Consider the following 21,793-nt stretch of genomic DNA (forward strand, 5'->3'; position numbering starts at 1 on the left):
ACTAGGTCCTTTGGATAAAATGCACCGTGGGATTCTAGTTAAGGTAAGCTGTTTTAAGACAAATTTAAGACAAAACTAACTAACACTTTAGCATTTTATTTGCCAATGTTCTGTCGTCCATGGAATGAGCACGTCGTGCTTCCGCTCACAACTTATGAACACAGCTGTTTACTATCCTCTTATTCGGCTTCAGTCGACTAAATGAACGGCCCATTTGAATAACGTTATGAGTTTCCGAAGATAACGTTGTTTGTTTCGTCATTGTCGTGCTGAGCACGTCTTTCTTGGGTGGCTGAGCGCGCTCTGTTTAAACTTGTGAACATTGCTGTTTACTATTCACGTATCTGGCTTGACTCTGACTAACCAAACGGCACATTTGAATAACGTTATGTGTTTCCGAACAGAACGATGTTCAAAAGTGTTGTTCATTTGTTAGCATGGACGAGACTAGCGGGAGGCTGCGATGATGTGCAGCCAATCAGCTCACGGGATAAATCCACTTGTGCTCTCGTTCTTGTGCTGGGAACCAATCACGCGCCTTTTATGCACTGCCTGCTGGTATGTACAAAGCCTCAGAGTCAATTCATCTCTTTGAAACAATGCATCTTTCTGCAATATGGCTGTATTTTTCATTTTTATTTTGGGATGAAAACCCGCGATGCACTGAGGCCGCGAAACTCGAACCGCGAAGTGGCACGGGATCACTGTACATCCAACAGGCCTCACAACCGCAGACAATGTGTGACTACACCAGCATCTTCACCTCCAAGATGGATTAAGACCAGTCACCTTGCAATCTGCTGCAACAATTAGTTAGCATTATAATTTCTGCACAAAGTGTCAGAAACCATTTCAGGGTTATGGTATGGGTCAGGGTATATATGTACAATGAACATAGGTGATTTTATTGACGACATTTTGAATGCACAGAGATACAGGGACGAAATCCCAAGGCCCATTGTGCCATTCTTCCATGACCATCACCTCATGCTGCAAGGCTCTTTACACAATTCCCGGAAGCTGAAAACATCCCAGTTCTTGCATGACCAGCATACTCAGCCAACATGACACAGTGAGCATGGTTGAGATGCTCTGGATCGGCGTTTACTGTACAGTACAACAGCGTGTTCCAGTTCATGCCAATTATCAGCAACTTCGCACAGCCAATGAAGAGGAGTGGACCAACATTCCACAGGCCGCAATCAACCCGATCAACTCTACATGAAGGCAATGTGTTGCACTGCGTGAGGCAAATGGTGGTCTCACCAGATATTGACGGGTATAGCTCAGCACCCTGCGCCCATACAGTAAAACTGCACATTTTTGAGTACAATAATCATACAGTTTTCAGTGTTTTTAAATGCCTGACGAGGTGGTTAGTTTACCTTGGCAAAAAGAACTGTACGCCAATAGAAATTAAGACAATTTTGTAAACAATTACTGAGAGAAAAGTGTTTTGTGCACATAGACAAAAGTCTGAAATCTTTCAGTTCAGCTATCGATGAAAAATAGGAGCAAAAACAAAAGATTTTGCATTTGTATTTTGTTCAGTGTGAGCATAGAAAATCATTACCCAAATTAAAAACAATTCAAATTTCTGAACCAAAAAAAGTAGTTAATGTCAATTTGGCATTATTGGCAAATGCAAATCAATGTTTTCCAGAAATGACACAAAATGATTATTTGGGGTTTTATGGTGCAGTTGAGCGCTTAAATGAAATGGAATGCTGTGACAGTGGTGCAACCTGCTGGTCATACCTGATCATTGCTTGTAAAACCTTTGTGCATGATGTGGTAGAGGTGCACCAGGAAGTCAATGTTAGGGAGGACATCCTGGTGTCTGGTCATCATTTCACAGATCAGTTTATAGGCCTGCAGTTTGCCTGCTTTGTATTCTGCTGGTAGCATGGTGGCCTGTGTGGGATGTGAGGAAGAACATGCATTGTGAAAACGGTGCATCAGTCAAATCACTCTTGCTGTTCAAGTGACACTTTCATCATCTTTTTCTTATCAAATTTACCATAGCTGATTTATGACAATTTTCATTCTTTGTTCTATACAAATTATTAAAAGAAAACAGGGGGTTAAACTGTACAATTTACAACTTTACAAGTTAAAGCGGAAGTCAACTCAAAGATATTTTTTTCAAGAATATGTTCGCAGAAGGCCCACTATTTGAAACACGGCATTCTGATTAATTTTGCGTTTGTGGAACATAAGTTAAGCAGCAAAATGCACTCACTTTTGGCCATCTCTGGGGGTGGCCATTTTGTCTTCTGTCAAATGAAAATGACATCACAACTGCTCACAACCACCAATCACGGCTGACCTGTGTTCTGAATCTGAGCCGTGATTGGTGGTTGTGAGCAGCCCCCAGAGATGGCTAAAAACGAGTGCATTTTTCTGCTTAATTTATATTCCACAAAAGCAAAATTAATCAGAATGCCGTGTTTCAACTAGTGGGCCTGCTGGGAACATATTGTTGCAAAAAATATCTTTGGGTTGACTTCCGCTTTAAGGTACAGTTGCCCAAACTAGTGAAATACAGTTAAATAATCAAATAATGTGTCTTTACAAAAATTATAATGACTAAACACGGACAAAATTGTTGGTGACCAAAATTGTTACAAATGAACTATTGTAAACCATTCATTTCTTCTTTTTTTCCATTTGTGATCAAACAATTATTTTTGGCCTGGACAAAAATTGTGTTAGCCCTAACTCTTCAAAACACTACTACAGAATAGTTCAATGCTTTGTTGTTCAACATTTTAGGTTGTTTTTATTTGTATCTTTTGGGCCTGTAGAACTCATGAACTGCACCTGGGCTTGAGCTTTCTGATAACAAGCAGCACATTTTGCTTCAGAATGTGACTTAGTCATAGTCTTGAGGTTTCTTGTGCCGGATTCAACAAAAAGTAGTAAGGCTCTTCTATATTTCACGAAAGGTACAGTGTTATTCCTTGGATGCTTTACATAAAATGACATGATGTGGAAAAAAGTTACATTTTTGTCTCATCTGTCTCCCAGAAGCTTTGTGGTTTGTAAATTTGCATTACTCAAGGGTACCCAGAATTTTTTTATGAGCGATTAGACAACATTCAATTGTGTTGCTGGTGAATGTATTCTGTAAACACAAAACAAAATTGTGCACGTTTTTCACATAATGCTTCAGTGGAATTAGTAATGTTGACTGCTGTTGTCAGAGGTTACGAGTTGTTGGTACCCTGAAGAGCCAGGAGGCAAGCATACGGAGGGGAGGAATGAATGCAGGCTGAGGAGGAGAAGACTGATTGTCCACACTGATACCAAGGTTATCTCGAATCTGGAAACACAAATTTAACAGAGAGCGGTAAAAACAACTAAGAGTCATTTCTGGAGGAAATGATGTGTGATGTAGTTCAGTATTCTTAATGATATGAAAGTTTAATTGGTTTTCCATGTTACCTTTGCAAGTTTTTGCCACAGCTCATAGAGATAAGAAAACACTTTGGCATGGATTTTGGGGCATCTGATGTTGTTGACATCGCCAAGGATACCCAAAATCCTCCTCCAAAGGACAAAGGCTGAATCAGCATGCCATCCTGTCAGGGTCCCACCCGCAATTATGCTGACATCATCAGTCAGACACTCGCTGCTGTCTGCATGATCAAAGAGGAGAAAGAAAGCATGACATTTTGGATTTGATGATAAACTTAACTTTGGCAGCAACCAGATTTGTCGCTGACTGTCATAGAATGAGTCAAAACGTTTTTCACTGAGACATAGGGTTTAATCAAAAAGTGCTGGAAGACAATTAGACAAGCAATTTATAACGTAGTGTGTTTGTACAAATTTGTAAATCAAGGTTTATCATGCCCTCACTAGTTGATTAAAACCTTGTCCACTGAAGTGCTGAGCTGCAAAAATACTTTCAGAAAACATACATGGTCACATGCAACAGCCAGATGAGTTCGTCTGGATTTGTAGGAAGACAGCGCCACTTAGTGGGCAACAGAGCAGTGACAAAAGAAGAAGGATTCGATTATGGGAAACTGAAAATCGTCAGGTAAAGTTGCAGTCATTTATGCAGAATATTTGTAACCAATTGATAGAGAGATTAATAGTGTAAATCCAATGAAGCAACAGATGTGTGAAGATATGATATGATAGAAGTATGTAAAGATGTGAAGTGAACGTTGAGGCTAAAAATTGGAGTGCAAGAGGACTCAGTGGTGAGTGAGTAGCAGCTATGGAGCAGTACCCAAGTGGTGTGGCATATGTAAGACAGACTGATGAATGCTGTCGTCCAGGGGGCAATCCTGCGGGCACTCAGTGTGCACCACTAAGGCTGGGGACGCGGGGGGGTTCTGAGCATAGTGGTAGTGGATGTGGTGTTGGGGTGGGGGTGAAGAGTGGGGAGGGAGAGTACACTCAGGACCTATAAACAAGGGACAGAGATAAAATTGGGTTTGGGGAGTGGAGCAGAATGACAAAGACAAAAACTTCATGTGGATCACAAACAAAAGTCACAACAGCCTGTACGTGTGTCAGGGTCAGGGAGATGTCTCACTGAGCAGTTCACTGACTTTCTTTACTTTGTCTTCCATTCATGCTAGAAAAACACAAACCCCAATCCTTACAACGCAGGCTAAAGGCCCTGATACACCAAAAAGACGCTGGCCAACGGTGACAGACGCTTACCCCCTGTGGCGTCCGGCCGGCTGTCGGCACGTCACGCTGGAGGAATACACCGCAACGACAGACAGCGACGCTGACCATTAAAGTACCTCCTGCGCATGCATAAGATGTAATACCCTTCCATACCATCGGCGGCGGTAGTCACCATTTCTCATGGTTAGAAAACTCCAACCGGAAAGATGTTGACCGGGGGCGGATTATAAAAACGTAAACAATGCATTCAGCTCTATTCTTCGCTCACGATGAAATCCCACGCGAAGTAAACCATCACGTTCTTGACAGATTAAGGCAGCGGAGGCGTGCTCACTGTTTTTGTCACTTCCCGTTGGTGCTCCGCGCGCTGATTTGCTAGCTAACAGCCAATCAGAGTGACCGAATGTCACGACTGGCAATGCCGTTTCAACATACGTAAACGTCCCCCAGACGCTTAGAGACGGGTTACGACACTACGATGGTGGCTACTACACCAATCAGATGGCGCTTAAAGACGCCACGGCGCTTCACGACCTCCGACGTCGGTTTGGTGTATTAGTCTTAGTCTTAAGAATTTAGTCTTAACACTAAAGCACCTATTGTACTCTATCCACCTTCCTAATGAGTCCTCTGCAGTAAAATCATGAAAAATTGTGGGTGAGCTTGTACTCTATGTGATTTGTCACCTGCTAGAGCCTCATGGTGACTGAGTAGCAGACTCCCCTGGCTCTGCGGGTCAGCGGTCACGTCCATGTGGGCTGACTGGGTGGACTGATTGTCAGCCTCCTCGTCAAAAACTTGCCAGGTGACCTCAGCTTCATTCAGGTAGCCATTCGATGTCTCGCTGCTAATACTCTCACCTAGGAAATGAAGGCAAGCAGGTGTTGTGCATTAAATGGAACATAAGAATTTAGTAATAAAGTAAAACATTAAATTTGTACATCAGATGAGGAGATAAGCAGAGATTCTAACTTTTCTCTCTGAGCTTGGGCCTTGCGTAGTGATGGTACCCCTCAGCACTATTTTCTGCCTCAACTGGACTGCTGCTTTGGCAGATCAGGATCTACAACGCGCATGCAAATATAAAGAATACATAAAGAATATTGTCATTGATTTTATTTCCACACCAACATTATAATAGAAAAAGGTTTCTCACAACTGGCAGTTCACTGCCCTCTCGTCTCTCCGATGTTCCGCTATCAGAACCACAGGAAGGAGGTGAATGCTCGCTCTTCTGGGCTGGAGAGTAGGACGTGAGATAAATCGAGACACAGATAGGGATGGATTAAAAAAGTGGTCAAAGATATGATTACAATGCAATCTAAAACACTGACTGTTCTTGTGCAACACACTTTATAAAATGATGCACATTGTTGTAAACATTAAAGGGTACAAGGCACCCGCCAATTGTTTACTGTATATACTTATTATATATACCAAAAGTTTGACTTCAATACTATACCTGCAGAAAGTACCTCGATACCAGTACCAAAACGCCTCGACTAAAATCTAAAATCAGCAAAATCAAAACTGACAATAGAACTTCAAATTATTTTTATTTTTTTAATTAATTCAAAATATTAGGATATGCATCTGTTTATGGGCCTGTGGGAGAGTGAGATAAATATATTACACTGTTTACTTGATTATTTATATTTTATAGACTACATGCAAAATAAACTTTAAGAAAACTAGTTCCCATTTATTTATTCTTTTTCAACGTCACGAGCAGAAAATGTGCACAGAGGTTTATTGAGCCATTTGTGTGACATCTACTGTAATGCAGTATTGAGCAGGTTATGATCATTTTCATGGTTAGATATGCAGGCTCAGGTTCAGCCGTGATTGGTCGTTACCTGAGACCTGAGTAGTTGTTGATTTTCAGTCGACAGAAGTGACAAAATGAACTAGTGGGTTTGCATAGAACATATTCTTGAAAAAAATATGTTTGGGTTGACTTTCCTTTTAAGGCGTTTCTCTCATGCCGGTAGACAGGCAGTTGCCGCGGCTTTAAGACAGAGTTGAAGAGCTGAGTATTTTATTTTATTTTATTTTTTTTAAATACCGGTATTAAAAAAAAAAATGGTATCGAGACCTTTTTGATGCCGAAAAACCACGGTACGGTACTGGCACCGGTATCCCGTGCAACAATATACTGTATATTTACTGTGTACAGTATACTGAACTTTAAGTTCCTGATAATGCTATCATACACCGCTGTCCAACAACATCAACACAACACCAGCCCAAAACCATGTTTGATTGCGGATTTAATATGCTAGGTGGAAAAAGGCTAATATATTATGCTGTCATTGATTAAAACGGTACAGACACGTCACAGATGCCGGCCGCCGGCCATCAAAGTCTGCGCTCATACTGACCTCTGGACCAAGCAAAAAGAATTTAGCGGTACTTGGAGGGGGGGAAAAATAAATAAATAAATAAAAAACTGAACAGTTGTGGTTACATGATTTTCCCAAACTATTTTTCAAAGGTCTTAAAGCCATGTGTGATAATGTGCTGACTAAGCAGTGTAACAGGCAGAAATGAATCTGCATGTCTAGTTCCCTCAGTGTTAAAGCATTACAGGCTAGCCATCCATTTATAACAACAGGCTTACTCAACTGCATTTAACTTAACGATTTTCACAAGATATCGCTTAAAAAAACATCCAGACTTTCAATCTTGAGGCTCCACAATGTTGCATGCCTCCCGCGGAGTTAGGAAGAGGTGAAGTTTAACTAATACACCTTAGACAGCTCAACAGTTCAAGAGGGTTATAGAGTTGCTCTCAAGTCATTTTCAAGGCTTTATATTGGGTAATAATGTGTAAACATTAACAGATGACATGGGGACAGAACAATAGCATTGATCTGTGAAAACATATATAAAATTGACCATATTTGGACAATGGGGGATTACATACTATAACAGTTGCTCAACAAAAGTGGCTATTCACTGACTGTCCATAATGAAATAACCACCTGTTGAGTGTAACAAAACAAATAAAAATAAAACTAATAAAATCTTGGCCTGAACAAAGGTTAATATTCAGGTTTGGTTTGATTGTCAGAGGTTATTATTTTCATAACAATTGTGGCGACGCACAAGCTGGGCACTTGAACTGAAAAACGTTCAATTCAGGAGCGGTCCCGCAGTCACGACAGAAGGTGCATCTAGTAGAGATGAGATGAGATGGAGGACTTTTGGCAGAGTAGTGACAGCTAATGGCATGGAGAAAACCTGCTCTGTAATTTAACAACCAATTATGTTTTCTACATACTGTAGGACCAGATAGAGTTGGATTTTTTCAAATTTGTTTTGTATTTACTTGTGTTGTCTCCAATCTATAATACTTTTTTCACAGCACTGTATGTTTGTACCTTGTAACGTGTCAGAAAGATGCTGCGTAATGTCTGAGGTGCTGCTGCTACGTGGGAGCGGGCTATCTCCTCCTCCTAATTCTTCCCCACACTCTGACAGCTGACATTCCTCCACGTCTGGTCAAAAGGGCAAAAGACAACACAAAATGAGGCCATGGCGACATGATCAATCAATCTGTAAACAAATCCTGACATGTAAACACAACGAGCAAACTTAAGGCATGCACACATGCAGCGGTAATGTAGGTGCAAGTCCAGGTTTTTCCCCATAGTAGACCTGTGGAAACAGTCAAAATCCTCTGCACCAGGTAGTGGTACAGAAAACAGTTTATGATGGGATGACAGGTGAATGATACAGGACAGGTGGAGGCCACAAACACACAAATACTGTACATTCACCTCTCCAAAGCCACTTTACCTGATAGTCTGTGAGAGCAAGCAGAATTACCAGAAGAGATACCAGGCAAGAAAGAGCTCACAGTGTGAAGCAGCGTAGGAACGCTTTTAGTAGTGGGCAAAGCCTCACATAGGTGAACACAGTTGCTGATGGACTGGCTTCGTTTAGCTTCCATCAGCCAAAGAGAGAACAAAATGTGAAAAAAGAAGGAATAAAGAGAATAAAGACATTATTAAAAAAATAGTGGAGTACAGTGTGTGGAAAAAACTGTTAACATGATGAATGCATTTATTAAAGACCCTGTAGAGTGATTTTAGTTTTGTTTCTAAACATGTGATATATGTTTGAAGATAATTGCTGAAGACGTGCAAAATATATGAAAATTGTAGTACAACATTTTTCAGTTTTATAGAGTTAAACTCTTTCACCATTTCAATTGTTCGGATTTCTTGAGTGTATGTGCTCAATTGTCTGTAGTGTGAGCAACAGACTGAATAACATGTACCACTGTGTTTAAAGTGGAACTCAAGTCAAACAATATGTTCTATGAGCCCCTACTAGTCTAAATACTCAAAGACTAATGGGCACAAAGGGTGACTTGAGTTCTGCCTTAATAAACAATTAATTTTCCCTGAAGTGTTTCTGCCATGTGTATACACTATTATACTGTATATAATTACACAATATGTTTTATTCATTCAAATTTGGCAACAATCTCATCTGTGATTTGTCAAATTTAAAAGACTTTTTTTTCACTTTACAGAGACTTTAATATAACTGGGCATTGCAATCCAAATATATACCACAATGTATTAAAATGCATAATCTTAAATATACTGCATACCGTAATAGCACATGATCACCTATACACGATTACCTGCCTAGATCTCCTTATCTACTCTCCAACCCAACCGCCCAAGACAGAAGGCCACCGCACATCGAGTCTTGGTTCTGCTCGAGGTCTCTTTCCAAGACGGAGTATTTCCTTGCCACTGTCGCATAGTGCTTCCTCATGTGTAGTTTGATTGGAGTCTTTTAATAAGTGAGGAGAGCGGTTCTTTAACCTGCTCATTGTGTAAAGTGCCCTGAGAAAATATCTGCTGTGATTTGTCGGCATATAAATAAAATTGAATTGAATTATACAATAATTATTAAGGTTCAAATCCGGCCCCGGCCTTCTTGTGAAGGGTTTGCATGTTCCCCAAATGCCTGTGTGGGTTTCCTCCGGGCACTACGGTTTCCTCCCACATTCCAAAAACATGCATGGTAGGTTGAGTGAACGCTCTAAATTGTCCTTAGGTGTGACTGTGAGTGTGAATGGTTGTTCGTCTATGTGTGCCCTGCGATTGGCTGGCAACCAATTCAGGGTGACCCCCGCCTACTGCCCGAAGACAGCTGGAATAGGCTCTGGCACGCCCGCGATCCTCGTGACGATAAGCGGATTAGATAACGGATGGATGGAATAATTATTTAGCAGGTTATTTGTTCTCATGTTTACGTTGAATACTAGAACACTAATTCACCAGACAAAGAGACACAAAATCATGTTGATTTTATATTTATACTTCATTTGCATCCAAATTCTATTCTCATCCTAATTTATAGTCAATTTGGTAAATCTGGTGTAATAAGACCTCAGAGGATTCACTGCATGCTTATACTGCAAAGGTTTTAACTACCTTTAGCTAATACATGTAAATTTTAAGATTACAAATCATTTAAATCCAAATAGCACAGGCACACTAAAAGTTGTTAAATGCAAAACAATAGGAGTTTGTATTTGCATGAGCGAGTAATTTTTGACAGTCAACGATAAGGTATGGCTGTTGGGTGTGGATGACACTTCCAGCCTTATGTCAATTGTGAGCAACGAAAGGGGACATTGCTATTATCTCTTTGAATACACTTTAATTAGTCCTTTCAGAGGGAGATATATAGTGTCTGCTACAACTTGCCACTGTTTGCAATGAATGCATATTAATGAGCATTAATTACATAGTTAATGAAACTATCAAAAACTGTTGTGCAATTAAGTGTGGGCGTTCTTTGGACGAGTAGAGAGGAGAACTGACGGGCCCTTTGAAGATCATTGGGGGAGAAATCCAATTAGGCCCAAAGGAAGAGAAGGAAATTTGAAGCGGTTGTGTTTCATATATTACATACAAACCCGCACATACACACGCACGCACATTTAGGACTTTTTTCCTTCAGGCTCAAATGCCGCTCCTTGTTCACTGAGCTCGTCATTTCAGAGCATTAGGGGTAATTGCGGAAAAGAAATGGGATTGTCTCTTTTATCTTTCCTTTTCGGTCTAGACCTAAAATTCATACATGCGAGACGTGCATTTTAGCTAGTTACTCTTCTCAACTTATAATTAGCCTGCCACATCTCCATCAGATAAGGGCCATTGCTGCGTCTGGACTGAGCTTGTAACAATGGCCGTCCTAAGCCAGCCTTTGACATACTGTCAAGACATGGAAATGGAGTCAGTGTGCAATGACATGTGAGGGGGACAATAGGGCCCCCATCTGCTGGGGCTTTCTGTCCTTGGTATTTGGCCTTTCAGTGGCACCTGGGCTGGTGTATACATGGACCTGTCACATGAATCTCAATGCAGTCAATGCAACTGAGAGCACCAGAAGCTTAGTAGCATCAGCTTCTTACACAAAGGCAGAGGATGAAGAAAATATTCACATACAGCAAATAAAATACACTACAGCCTCACATAACGTTTTCAACAATCTTAATCAGGACTAGATAATAAAATAGCAACAATAAGAGCTGTATTGCATAATGTTACTGTAAACAAGGGAATACAATTTCCAATCTCAGTTTATAAATTATTTGAATGACCTGCCTTAACTGAAAATGTTTCATTTTACAATGCCAAATTTGTCATAATAAATGTCCATACCAGAAGCTTTCTGTCGCACAATATTGCGGGCCTTCTCCACACCTGGAGCACCCGACGTGGTGGCGGAACGAATCCGCATTGGCTCTTGAACTCCTGTCCCACCCAAGTCTCCTTGGTTCCTCCAACTTAGTGAGAAGGAACGTGTCACTGCAGCTGCTTTCTGGGAGTCCTGAATCACTCCTGCCAAGGAGAGAGAGGAATCATTTGTCTGTTTCAGTGTTAGTTTGGTCGTATTATTATTATTGTTTTTTGTTACGTTTTTATTTTAGCCTTGAGAGATAAAGGTATAAGATTAGTGATTCCAGCAGCTGTTTTAATGTTAATGGCTTTGTTACAAGACTACATATTTACATGTGTTCAAATGCACTTGAAAAGCTATGAAACATTTAAAAGGTAGGTCCACACTGGAGGAACCACATACATTTATGACATTTATTTTCCTCAGCAATGTATTTCAGTTAGGTTTTCAACTGAATTGCTTGGGTATTATACCAGTGTTGATAGGAACAGATGGAATTTCACAAAGGTGAAATTTTCATCTGTGCACTTTCCTTTAGGTAAATTATAAAAAGACAACAAAACTACTGCTGAGACAGGGAAAATGACATTCTCTCAGTAAATCATCCAAGTATTTTTTCTTCTTCTGTCTTCCTCACCACGTGCTCGCTGCTTCTTCTCCTTCTGTTCACTGAGTTTATCCAGAGGCAGGTTGGACATGTCCAGGCCGTAAACAGAGCGGGCCAGCACAGCCGTCAACGAGTCCATGATGCTGGCCCACTCTGTCACCAACTCCTCCCAGTAAGTCAGAGAGGACAGCACTGTAAGCAGCTCATCCCACAGCTCCCGAGAGATGTACACACACAGGTTGGCTCGCACCCATGCCACAATGATGGTCTAAATGTAACATGGGAACAAATATGAATAAATACAGTTCGAACACTACACACCAAAAAGATGTGACAGAAGAAACCGCCTACAGTTTGTAACGTCAGGAGCGCTAACTCCTCTTTTGTCTGACTAATTAAAAAAAAAAACTGATCAAGGAAAGTGACGAAATAAATATGAAACTCTTGGAGGGCAGACATACGCGAAAAAGGATGGATGCCAAGCTTTCAGAAAAGCTGTCTTTTCTTTGGTTTTCTGATGGCCTCTTCATCACTGCTTCAGTGATCCTCAGTAGGACCTGCAACATCTGTTCCCTGCAAACAATGAAACAGAATAAAGAGCATAGTTTCATATCTATCTATATATCTATGTATATATATCTATATATGTCTTTATCTATATATCTCTATATCTATCCATCTATCCATCCATCCATCCATCTATATGTAAGTCACAAAGTTGTGTGCCGACATTGCTACATGAGATCGGCGGCCATTCTGTGGGGAGCCCGTCTAACATAATAACACTTAAAACAACATCATCCAACTTTGAATGTTTCTTAGACGAGGAAGCAAGAAGCCTTTTTAGCCCAAAACAAAGTGCAACAGCACTCTCCTTCGATCTCCGCTGCTCCTCTCACAAGCCGTACGATGCATTCATGAACCTGGGAAACATCACAACTCAGCAAAACACAAATCCGACCACAACACAGATAACCCAATTCGTTACAATATGCTGTTGCACATTCAAAGATTTTAATGCCTAAAAAGTGTAAATAATTTCATAAAGATTTAAAGTTACTATATTCAATTATAAAAAGAGTTTTAATATAGTTAGCAATAATTGTAACTGTTATTGTATGTATTTTTTTCATCACAAAAAGTGTATGTATGTACTGTAATGACAACTTGTCTTTAACTTGAATACTTAGATGTGTCATAGGCTGTTGCTGCTGAGTGTTTAAAGATTTCAGTGTCTTAATAATTTACAAAATTAAGAGATCTTTATTGTTAGTGTATTATTTATTCTGGAGTAATTTCTTAGAATATCACCTGAATAGTTCACTTTTATTTATTTTTTCTAAAGAATATACCATTTTCTTGTCATCTTTTCAAAATAAATATATATTTTTTAAAAATCAGGGTTTTTTTGTACCGAAAATATACCGAACCCAAGTTTCCACGAAACCGAACCGAAATGTGATTTATCGTATTTCACACCCACACACACACTGTATATATTCACATTTGTCAGAATTTGTCGACAAATGTTTATACTGACCAGGTCTGAGTGTTCATTGTGTGCTCCATGATCATGTGCCGGTAGATGCTGAGGACACATTTGCACACCTCAACCTGATTCTCCAGGAGCTTGGGTACATCCTGGCATGGCTCAAGTAGGAAAACATTCGAAGAGTTTGTCAGGAACACCTGGAATTGTAGAGAAAGATGAATACTGTAATTTAGTCCGAGTGACATGCTCAAAACGATCTGACGATGTCAAACAGACAGACCTGGAGTGTGGGTTGGATGCCCGCTTTGATGTCCTTGTTCTTCTCCTCGGTGAGAAAACCTCGACTGATTGCGCTGCTGAAAGAGTAGGTCCTTCCCCAACTTGATGATCGTTTGTGGCCGTGACTCTCAAGTATCTGTTAAAAGACTTGGCCTGTCAATATCTAAAAAAAAAGAACTATTATCATACTATAATTACAGAATTTTACAACCCATGAGAGAAAATTACAGGACACAATGTTCGTTGCAAACTGCACCTCTCTCAAAGCCCATCCCAAACAGTGGCTAAAAATAAAGATTAGAATACCATCTTTCACAACTAGTCACTTTCACTTATCACAAAATACTTCCTTTATATTATAATTGCTTGTTTGTGCGAAAAGTGCATCCTTTAATCACTTTGATGTAATGACTGTATAGATTTAATGAATGAGTGTAGAAACAGCAGGAACACTGTATTTTATTAGGATCAGTAGTCATGTTAGCCTTGTCACATTAGCATGCATTTCATATCGATATTATTATTGATAATATCCTCTGTCCTTCTTAAAGGGTAATTCAACTACAAAATTGTCTTTATAATAATATGTTTAATGCAGCTAATGACCAATCTTGGCTGAGCTTGCAAACATCACATGACCAAACTCAGGAATCAGGTGAGCCGTGATTGGTTGTACACCTGAGCAACTGTGATATCATTTTCAGTTGACAGCAAGGTGCAAAATGGCCACCCCCTGAGATGGATAAAAATGGGTTGATTTTGCTTCTTAGTTCATATTCCACAAACACAATATTTAACAGAATAAAAACTAATAAATTATTGTAAAGACATTTTTGAGTTGACCCCTTTAAATAAAACCACTAACATCTTCAATTAATAAAAAAAAAAACATCAAGATCACACAATTTAAAACTCATTTAGAGAAAACATGTTCAATTAAATTAACAAGTGTGTGGCAATCAGTGTATATCTGAAATGTTAAGATTCTGCAATTTCATGAGTGTAAATGCAATAGTCAAAATATGTAGACTAATACCTGTGCTTGCATGTTATTATTCTCTGTGCTGAGTATCTGTTCAGTGCTATCATCCACTTCATCTTCCTGTGCAGTTTTGTCTGGCTCTGTCATAAAGCTGGGCTTCTCCTGCAGTATCCACGTTCGATACACTTTGATCACCTTTCTGGTTGCCGATGCCTCGCAGGATGGTAACAGGAAAGCCTTAGCAGAGGAGAACAATTGTTGATGCTGAGTAATTGTGTTAGCTGGAAGGATCTTTACAACAAACGGCCAGCGGAGGGCAACATTTCCCGTTTAATTTCAGGCTAACTCACCAGGGATTGACATCCAATATACCGTAATTAGAATGTGTGTGTGAATGTGTTTAAAAAGGAAGTACTGTAATAATATTTGATAAGAGTGTCAAAGATACCTGGTGGAAGACCTCGTTGACAAAATTCACATTGTCCCTGGTGGATAGTAAGATGGCATGCACCATGTCATAGACGTACTGGTGCTCCTCATCAATGCTACATAAACTGGAATCGCTGGGCCGTCGATCTGAGAGTGTGCTACTGTTGGAGTGGCTCTTCTCAGGCTCCCCTGAGGGCCCGTTTGGGTCCCCATCTGATGTCTTCTCCTTTTCCTGGCTGCTACCGCCTGCAGTGACAGTCTGGACACAGGGTATTTGTGAGATATAGTACATAGCCTAATGTACATACTGCACATGTGTGTACCAGGCCTAAGACAACAGGAAGTTGCAATATATTCAATGGCCTGAGAATCCTCTTTATTTGTTTTCTTGTCCCAATATTTAATAATTAACAGACTATGTCCTGGTCTATGGAGGAATATGAACAGAAGGGAAGCCCTATTCTGACTCCGGGACGTGGACAGGTTGCATTGAACAGTGACTCCAATGGTGAATATTCCTCTATATGTACCTTTATCCAGATTAACACCACTTTTTTCCTTGTTTCATGCATCATTGACAAAGTTTTCTGAAAATGGTTTGGTTGTTTTTGCTAGTATAAAAGCACCTGACAGATCTTTTTGAAATGACCATAACAACCACAGAGCCAAAATCCAGAGTTGCGCAATTCCCACCTGGATCAGTTTGGGAAGGACTTCAGGGCCATTCTTTGTATTCTGTGCTGTTGCAGTGCTGCTGATATACTTCTTCTTGAGGAAGAAGGTGACCAGCCACGTGATGAAGGCTACACGGGGAGCCAAGTATTGGTCCCTAGTGCAGAAGGTGCTCTCGTTGTTCCTTGTCACTGGCACATACAAGGGTTTTGGTCTATGATGTGGGAGATCTAATTTTTGAAGAAAGAGAGGAAGATGGAGAAGGACAAAATTTACCAGTGAGAAAACAGAGACAGAGAGAGGAGAGAGAAAGGACAGAGAGAGGCCTAGGACATATTATAGCAAAGAACATTTTTGATCGGACATTTTTAACCCACGACTTCAGAACTGTGAAAACTGTGATATACTAACCAGTCGGCGACTGCGCCGCCCGCCAGACAGAATATAGTAACAGTGAAACATAGTGACATATTTACTGAATGTACTGTACACCATCTTACCTAATAAAGGCTTGTAGAGATTTGTGAGTTTGGTGAAGGAGGGGAATAAATGTGGAAGGTAGTACTTCTTGAACAGGCTGAAGAGAAACCTGAAGCCTGTCTCCTGGTTTTCTTTGTTCCTCCACTCTAAGCTGGATGCCTGGCAGGTTAGACAGAACAAAGAGTGACAAGGTCAGGCTACAGGGAGTGGAGTTGAATACGCAATCACTCAGTCAGTCGACGTTTATTGTTTGCAACATAAAGGAATGAAGGTAATGTACAGTACTTACAAATGGCTTACAAAAGGAAAATAGTGTTGCCTCGGTGCAAATGGAATGACTGTACACACTTAACAACTGCCATGTTTGGTTTCTCATTATTATCGGCAATTGTAAAACATAGAAGCACTCATGATGTCACCCACACACAAAACCTTTTTACCGTAGTAAGGAAGCAAGCATATAAAGCAAGACTGAGAACTATAGAAATGTATCCATCAACAATCAATAACACATCGCATTTTTTAATAAAACATGACCAATTCAACATTCAAATGAAAGATTATTTTAATACAAATAATCATTACAGCCAAAATCAATCCACTTTGTATGAGACGTGGACAAGTGGCAAATATGATGAGAAAAATAGCCCAGTGTCATTTCCCTTGCAACGGTATCAATTACCTGGGTAACCATGAATTTGAGAAGGGTTTCGAGGACGTAACATGTTTGGTCATCGGCTACCTTCTCCCCTGCCACAGCTGGAACAAGTGGGGTGATCTCTTCAGGCACCACTTTAGCTAGTCACATTGAAATATACGATGAGAAAAGAGCCATATTATGGTCCAGTTTCAAGCAAGAACTGGGTGAAGAAAAAAAACTAAGCATGAATAACTATATAAGATATTTGTATTGATTCCTCTCACCATCAGGTGGGTTGGAGAAAGGGTTGTAAATGATTGTGTCAAGGGTGCAAGGCCCCCTGGACGAGGGTACTGCAGGGAAACCTGGCACCAGACAGGCATAGATAAGGAACTGCTCCTCAGCACAATTGTCCCTCAAAGCTTGCAGCCACAGCAGGAAGAGACGGATCCCCTCACATCGGATCTAGATTGGAAAAAAAGATAGAGGGATTAGTATGGGTATGCAAAAAAATGATGCTAAAGATTAACCATCGTTCACAGAGTGAGTAGCGTGTATAAACAAAAATGTGTGAGGATGTGGCCATAGAGAGCATGAAGCAGTCAATCTAGTTGTATAGGAAATAAGTGCAACAATTTTGTATGTGACATCAGTGGGGCAATGTTTAACCATGTAAATGTATTTATTGAGGATGTCACGATATCCAAATGTCACGATACCGCAATATCATGATACGATAATTATCATAATATTGTGGGGTAGGTTCTCGAAAAAAGCTCACGATATTGTAAAAAATAAGAGCTCATATAAAAAAAAAAAAATAAAAAAAAATCACGATACAGTATTCTGTTTTTGTATATAATAACAGCATTCACAAAGAGATAGGCTTAGCTAGTCATGCGCTCCTATTGGCTCAGCACAGCAGCGCAAAGTATCATGGTCTATGTACTTCACAAAGCTGTGTTCGCCTGAAGCGGGCCGACGGAGATGTTGAAAAATATTTGCTGGTGTGATTTGATTTATGGGACGTTTTATTGGTTAGAACATAGTTTTGTTCATGTGAACACTATTCTGTTTAATTTCGTTGTGTGGGTGTGTGTATGGTTTCTGTAGAACATAAAATACAAATTCAAATAAAATAAATGTGAGTAGTTGCATGTAAACGTATCTACACAATGCTAATTAGATGTGGTCCTAATTATACACTGTATTAAGAAACTAATCACCAGAGGGTGCTGGAACTGCACAAATGGAAAAGAACTTGGGCTTTGAAACATCCATCCATTCATTATCTATACCGCTTATCCTCACAAGGGTGCTTCGAAACATATTTACTGCTATTAATATCGTGGCAATTTTAATATCGCGATATCACGATATTGTCGATACTGTGACATCCATAGTATATATATATTATAATTTTAAATTGATGTTACCTTGAAAGAATTCCCAGTGTGTAGAAGCTTTTTCAGAATAGAACCTGAAAAAAAATAAAGCGAGAAATGGGAAACTCCTCATATTCACCGTACCTACAGACACCCAGATGCTCGCAGTCACAACAAACACAACAAGTGGGCATGTATGGGCGGCAGATTGACCTTGATGGGGTCTAGAGAGAATCGCTGGAAAGGAAGGGTGTGTGTGCGTGTGTGTGGAGGCGGGGGGAATGAAGGGGGGGGGGTTGTCACATTTTCCTGATGAAAAAGAACATTTGTTGGCAGTGACATGCATTCATAGACGCTGTCTGCTGCAATCCACAAAGACAAAGCTCTGATTGCTAAATGTCTTGGGTTGAGAGTGTGTGAGTTAGGAGGCTTGCAGGAAACCAAAGGCTGCCTAGAAATTGTACCTCAGTGAAATTGTGTTCAGGATAAAGAATATAGTTCAAGTTTAAGGCTACTGCCAAGATGTCTTTGATTTGAGGGGTTAATTTAATGAACAAATTCTCCTGCACACGACTCTAGATAAGACAATAGCAGCTGTGATGTTATACAAAACGCATTTAGGTGCATCCAGTATCGACTTTCAAAAATAAAAATCGACGTTGAAGAGCCATGATTGTTGAAATGCTGATGCCTGACAATAAAATGATCTGAATTGGGGTTATCACAATTTGCAAGGGCTTTTCTATCTATGGGGGTTGAACTCATGCCAGCATAATTCAATTACTTATTTGCATTTCAAATGTAGTCCTAATTAGCGCTTCTCTTTTCTATTCAATTCTAAGACTAATTAATTTGTCTTTGTTGTGCAATACGAAGACATCTCAAATGTTAAGGGAGTATAGTGATGAAAAATTAGGTACCGGGATATATCTGTATAATATACTTACCAGTGAGAGGAAATGTTTGACATTTCACTTGTGAAAAAAGTGAGCAGCACATACCTATACTGTGAAACTGCCATCGGTTGTAGATTTTCTCTGGCAGAAATTGCAGAATTTTCTATTGAAAATAAGTTAGAAGTTAGTTATAAGTCAAAAAAATGTTTCCCAACTACGATATTCCATGCAACTAGGGATAGACCAATTATCGGCCGATTATTGGCGCCGATACCTGGCGTTTTGAGGAATATTGGCATTGGCCTTTTTTAAAAGTCCGACGGCTGATAATGAATCAATTTAAAACCGTGTTGAAATCAAAACAAACATATGAAAGTTTGACATTTCTGTCATTTTGAAATTTTGAAGGACTTAATTTACTGTAGAAAACTATATGGAGCTATTGTTTAATTTTTTTTATTTTTTTTATTTTTTTTATTTTTTTACTTTTTTAAGACACGCTGACAACTGTGGGAGCTCCTTGAACTTTTTTTTTTTTACAGTATATTGTCAAAAATGTATAGTCATAATTAAAAAAAAAGAAGAACATTATACAAATCTGAAAATTTGCTCAATAAACGTATTTTGATGCCAATACTTTCCTTTTTACTAAATGAGCCTCCTTGATCGGTACCAGCCCTGAAAAAAAAAACCACATCGGTCTACTGTATCTCTACTCCAGACTAGTACAGAATGCCTTTGTCAACCAATCAATTTCTATTTTATCGTATCAATGAGCAGCGATTCTTTTGTGCAGTAGCATTTGGCAAACAAACACTTACGGACATCAGCCTTTTAACTCTCTTTGCCTGCTTTCACACGACACACAAACATACAGAGAAATATCATCACCCCCCCCCAACAACTCAATTAGAGCACCCTTACCTTTCAGCAGCCTATCATTACTCTTAAATGCAGTAGTATAGGTTAATGGCCTCCTATCTGGATAGATGAAAAAATTGAGGGGACCATTTGCTCACCGCCCCTCAGCCTGACATCTCTCGATTACTGCATGTCCAAAGATTGTGTGTAATTAACCTATGTACGGTACATACTGTTGAATGTTTTAACATTGCTCTTGTATTTATTATTTTCATGTTAACATACCTTAGATTATTTTATCACTGACTTCAACGTCGTAGTCAAGAGATTATTGATTGTTTTTGATTGACTTGGTTTGTCAACAACTTCCTTTTCTTCCTTCATCTTTAACTTTCCCTTCTTGTCCTCTGGACTAAATCCCTTTCATTATCAGTGACAGCAGAGATGCCGAAAGACATATAGCTGAACCTCACTATTGATCCAGCATGGGATTATCGCAACTCTGTACAGGATCTGTGCAGGCCTCACATGGTCTGTCTCCTTGGGATGGCAGGCATATTATCCTAGGCTGTAACCCAGCAGGGTAGCATGGTTAAGCCTTCCCCAACGTGGATGTGTGTGCACACTCGCAGACACAATAACACCCTCTTTCTCTCACTTACAGAACACCAGGAAAGGAGAGTGGGAACGAGACGGAGAAGCTCGCTGCGAAAGACTCCCCATGGAGCCGCAATGGTGGTCCTAACAATGAGGAATTTACTGGCTGATTCAAGGCGCAAGCAGACTCCTCTGTACTGAAGGTTGGTGGAGTTACTATAATCTGCAGCCATACGGCCGCATAACGATGGGAGCATTACTGTGCTGCAACTACAGCTTTATCACATTTACATGATCCGCGCTTATAGGTTTCTAGCTATACAGGACCGAACATGGTGCAGAATACAGGTCCATGAGAGCTTTTTGACAAACACGGATTCTCACAACTAACTGCTAATTCAACTTTGAAATCAATCATCTCAACATTGGGAATAACTGACAATGCAACAAACTCACAAGTGAACTGTCAAAACCATCACGTAAAAATGACGGAATTTGAGATACACTTAAAAATCTCAACTCACATTACCACAGTTTGCTTTTTCAAAATTATTTGAAGCTCCTTAGTGTGCAGTCACGTTTTTGAAAAAACATATCTCATCTCACCCCATAAAAACAGCAGTTCAAGCACTCCAATTTGGGAATAAAATCGATAGTAGAGTGTGTTCTTATTTTTAACCAGTAGATGGTAGCAGCAGCGCATAATCAAACTCGTGCCTATGGGTCGCTACACAGTATGTGCATTAGTGGTTCCGCTTATGCAGAAGACCACATCATCACATTGTTATCTGAATCATCATCATAATGACCCGCCTATAAACAATGGGAACATGGAAGCATTAAAGAGGAAAATAAAACAGAAGATAATCTGAATGCCAATAAAAACTCACCCAGCATGAAGATACAGGTTAAAGACTCAAAATAGAAGAGCTCAACTGATGGTTGCATGGTTAATACACAATTCACTAATTGGTCATTAGGTCACACAGTGTTTAAAGGGGAAGTCAACGCAAACATACACACTTTTTTTTCAAGAATATGTTCTATGCAAGCCCACTTGTTGAAACAGGGCATTCTGATAAATATTGTGTTTGTGGAATAAGTGT

General features: G+C 39.8%; 1 protein-coding gene across 7 annotated transcripts in view; it reads right to left on the reverse strand.

Moving 5' to 3' along the window:
• Nucleotides 1-21,793, reverse strand: part of ralgapa2 (Ral GTPase activating protein catalytic subunit alpha 2) — a 118,136-nt gene that overhangs the window by 70,323 nt on the left and 26,020 nt on the right. For 5 of the 7 annotated variants that reach the window (XR_015089285.1, XM_086049395.1, XM_086049390.1 and 2 more), the window contains exons 4-25: nucleotides 19,335-19,392; nucleotides 18,385-18,428; nucleotides 17,233-17,413; nucleotides 16,991-17,106; nucleotides 16,329-16,467; nucleotides 15,850-16,058; nucleotides 15,176-15,415; nucleotides 14,782-14,964; nucleotides 13,747-13,881; nucleotides 13,515-13,663; nucleotides 12,436-12,547; nucleotides 12,005-12,242; nucleotides 11,349-11,528; nucleotides 8,455-8,601; nucleotides 8,037-8,153; nucleotides 5,810-5,892; nucleotides 5,626-5,716; nucleotides 5,340-5,513; nucleotides 4,244-4,420; nucleotides 3,448-3,641; nucleotides 3,227-3,325; nucleotides 1,759-1,914 (exon numbers count right to left, since the gene is read on the reverse strand). Coding sequence is in view for 6 of the 7 variants with exons in the window: in XM_086049395.1 (XP_085905521.1) it covers nucleotides 1,759-1,914; nucleotides 3,227-3,325; nucleotides 3,448-3,641; nucleotides 4,244-4,420; nucleotides 5,340-5,513; nucleotides 5,626-5,716; nucleotides 5,810-5,892; nucleotides 8,037-8,153; nucleotides 8,455-8,601; nucleotides 11,349-11,528; nucleotides 12,005-12,242; nucleotides 12,436-12,547; nucleotides 13,515-13,663; nucleotides 13,747-13,881; nucleotides 14,782-14,964; nucleotides 15,176-15,415; nucleotides 15,850-16,058; nucleotides 16,329-16,467; nucleotides 16,991-17,106; nucleotides 17,233-17,413; nucleotides 18,385-18,428; nucleotides 19,335-19,392 (3,222 nt within the window). In the remaining variant the exon portion in view is untranslated. The remainder of the gene's footprint in view (nucleotides 1-1,758; nucleotides 1,915-3,226; nucleotides 3,326-3,447; nucleotides 3,642-4,243; nucleotides 4,421-5,339; nucleotides 5,514-5,625; nucleotides 5,717-5,809; nucleotides 5,893-8,036; nucleotides 8,154-8,454; nucleotides 8,602-11,348; nucleotides 11,529-12,004; nucleotides 12,243-12,435; nucleotides 12,548-13,514; nucleotides 13,664-13,746; nucleotides 13,882-14,781; nucleotides 14,965-15,175; nucleotides 15,416-15,849; nucleotides 16,059-16,328; nucleotides 16,468-16,990; nucleotides 17,107-17,232; nucleotides 17,414-18,384; nucleotides 18,429-19,334; nucleotides 19,393-21,793) is intronic. The other 2 variants (XM_086049394.1, XM_086049392.1) reach the window with 2 other exon arrangements.

Source organism: Filicampus tigris, chromosome 13 (assembly GCF_054856515.1).
Source record: "Filicampus tigris isolate MCC_2025a chromosome 13, RoL_Ftig_1.0, whole genome shotgun sequence".
Taxonomy (NCBI): Eukaryota; Metazoa; Chordata; class Actinopteri; order Syngnathiformes; family Syngnathidae; genus Filicampus; species Filicampus tigris.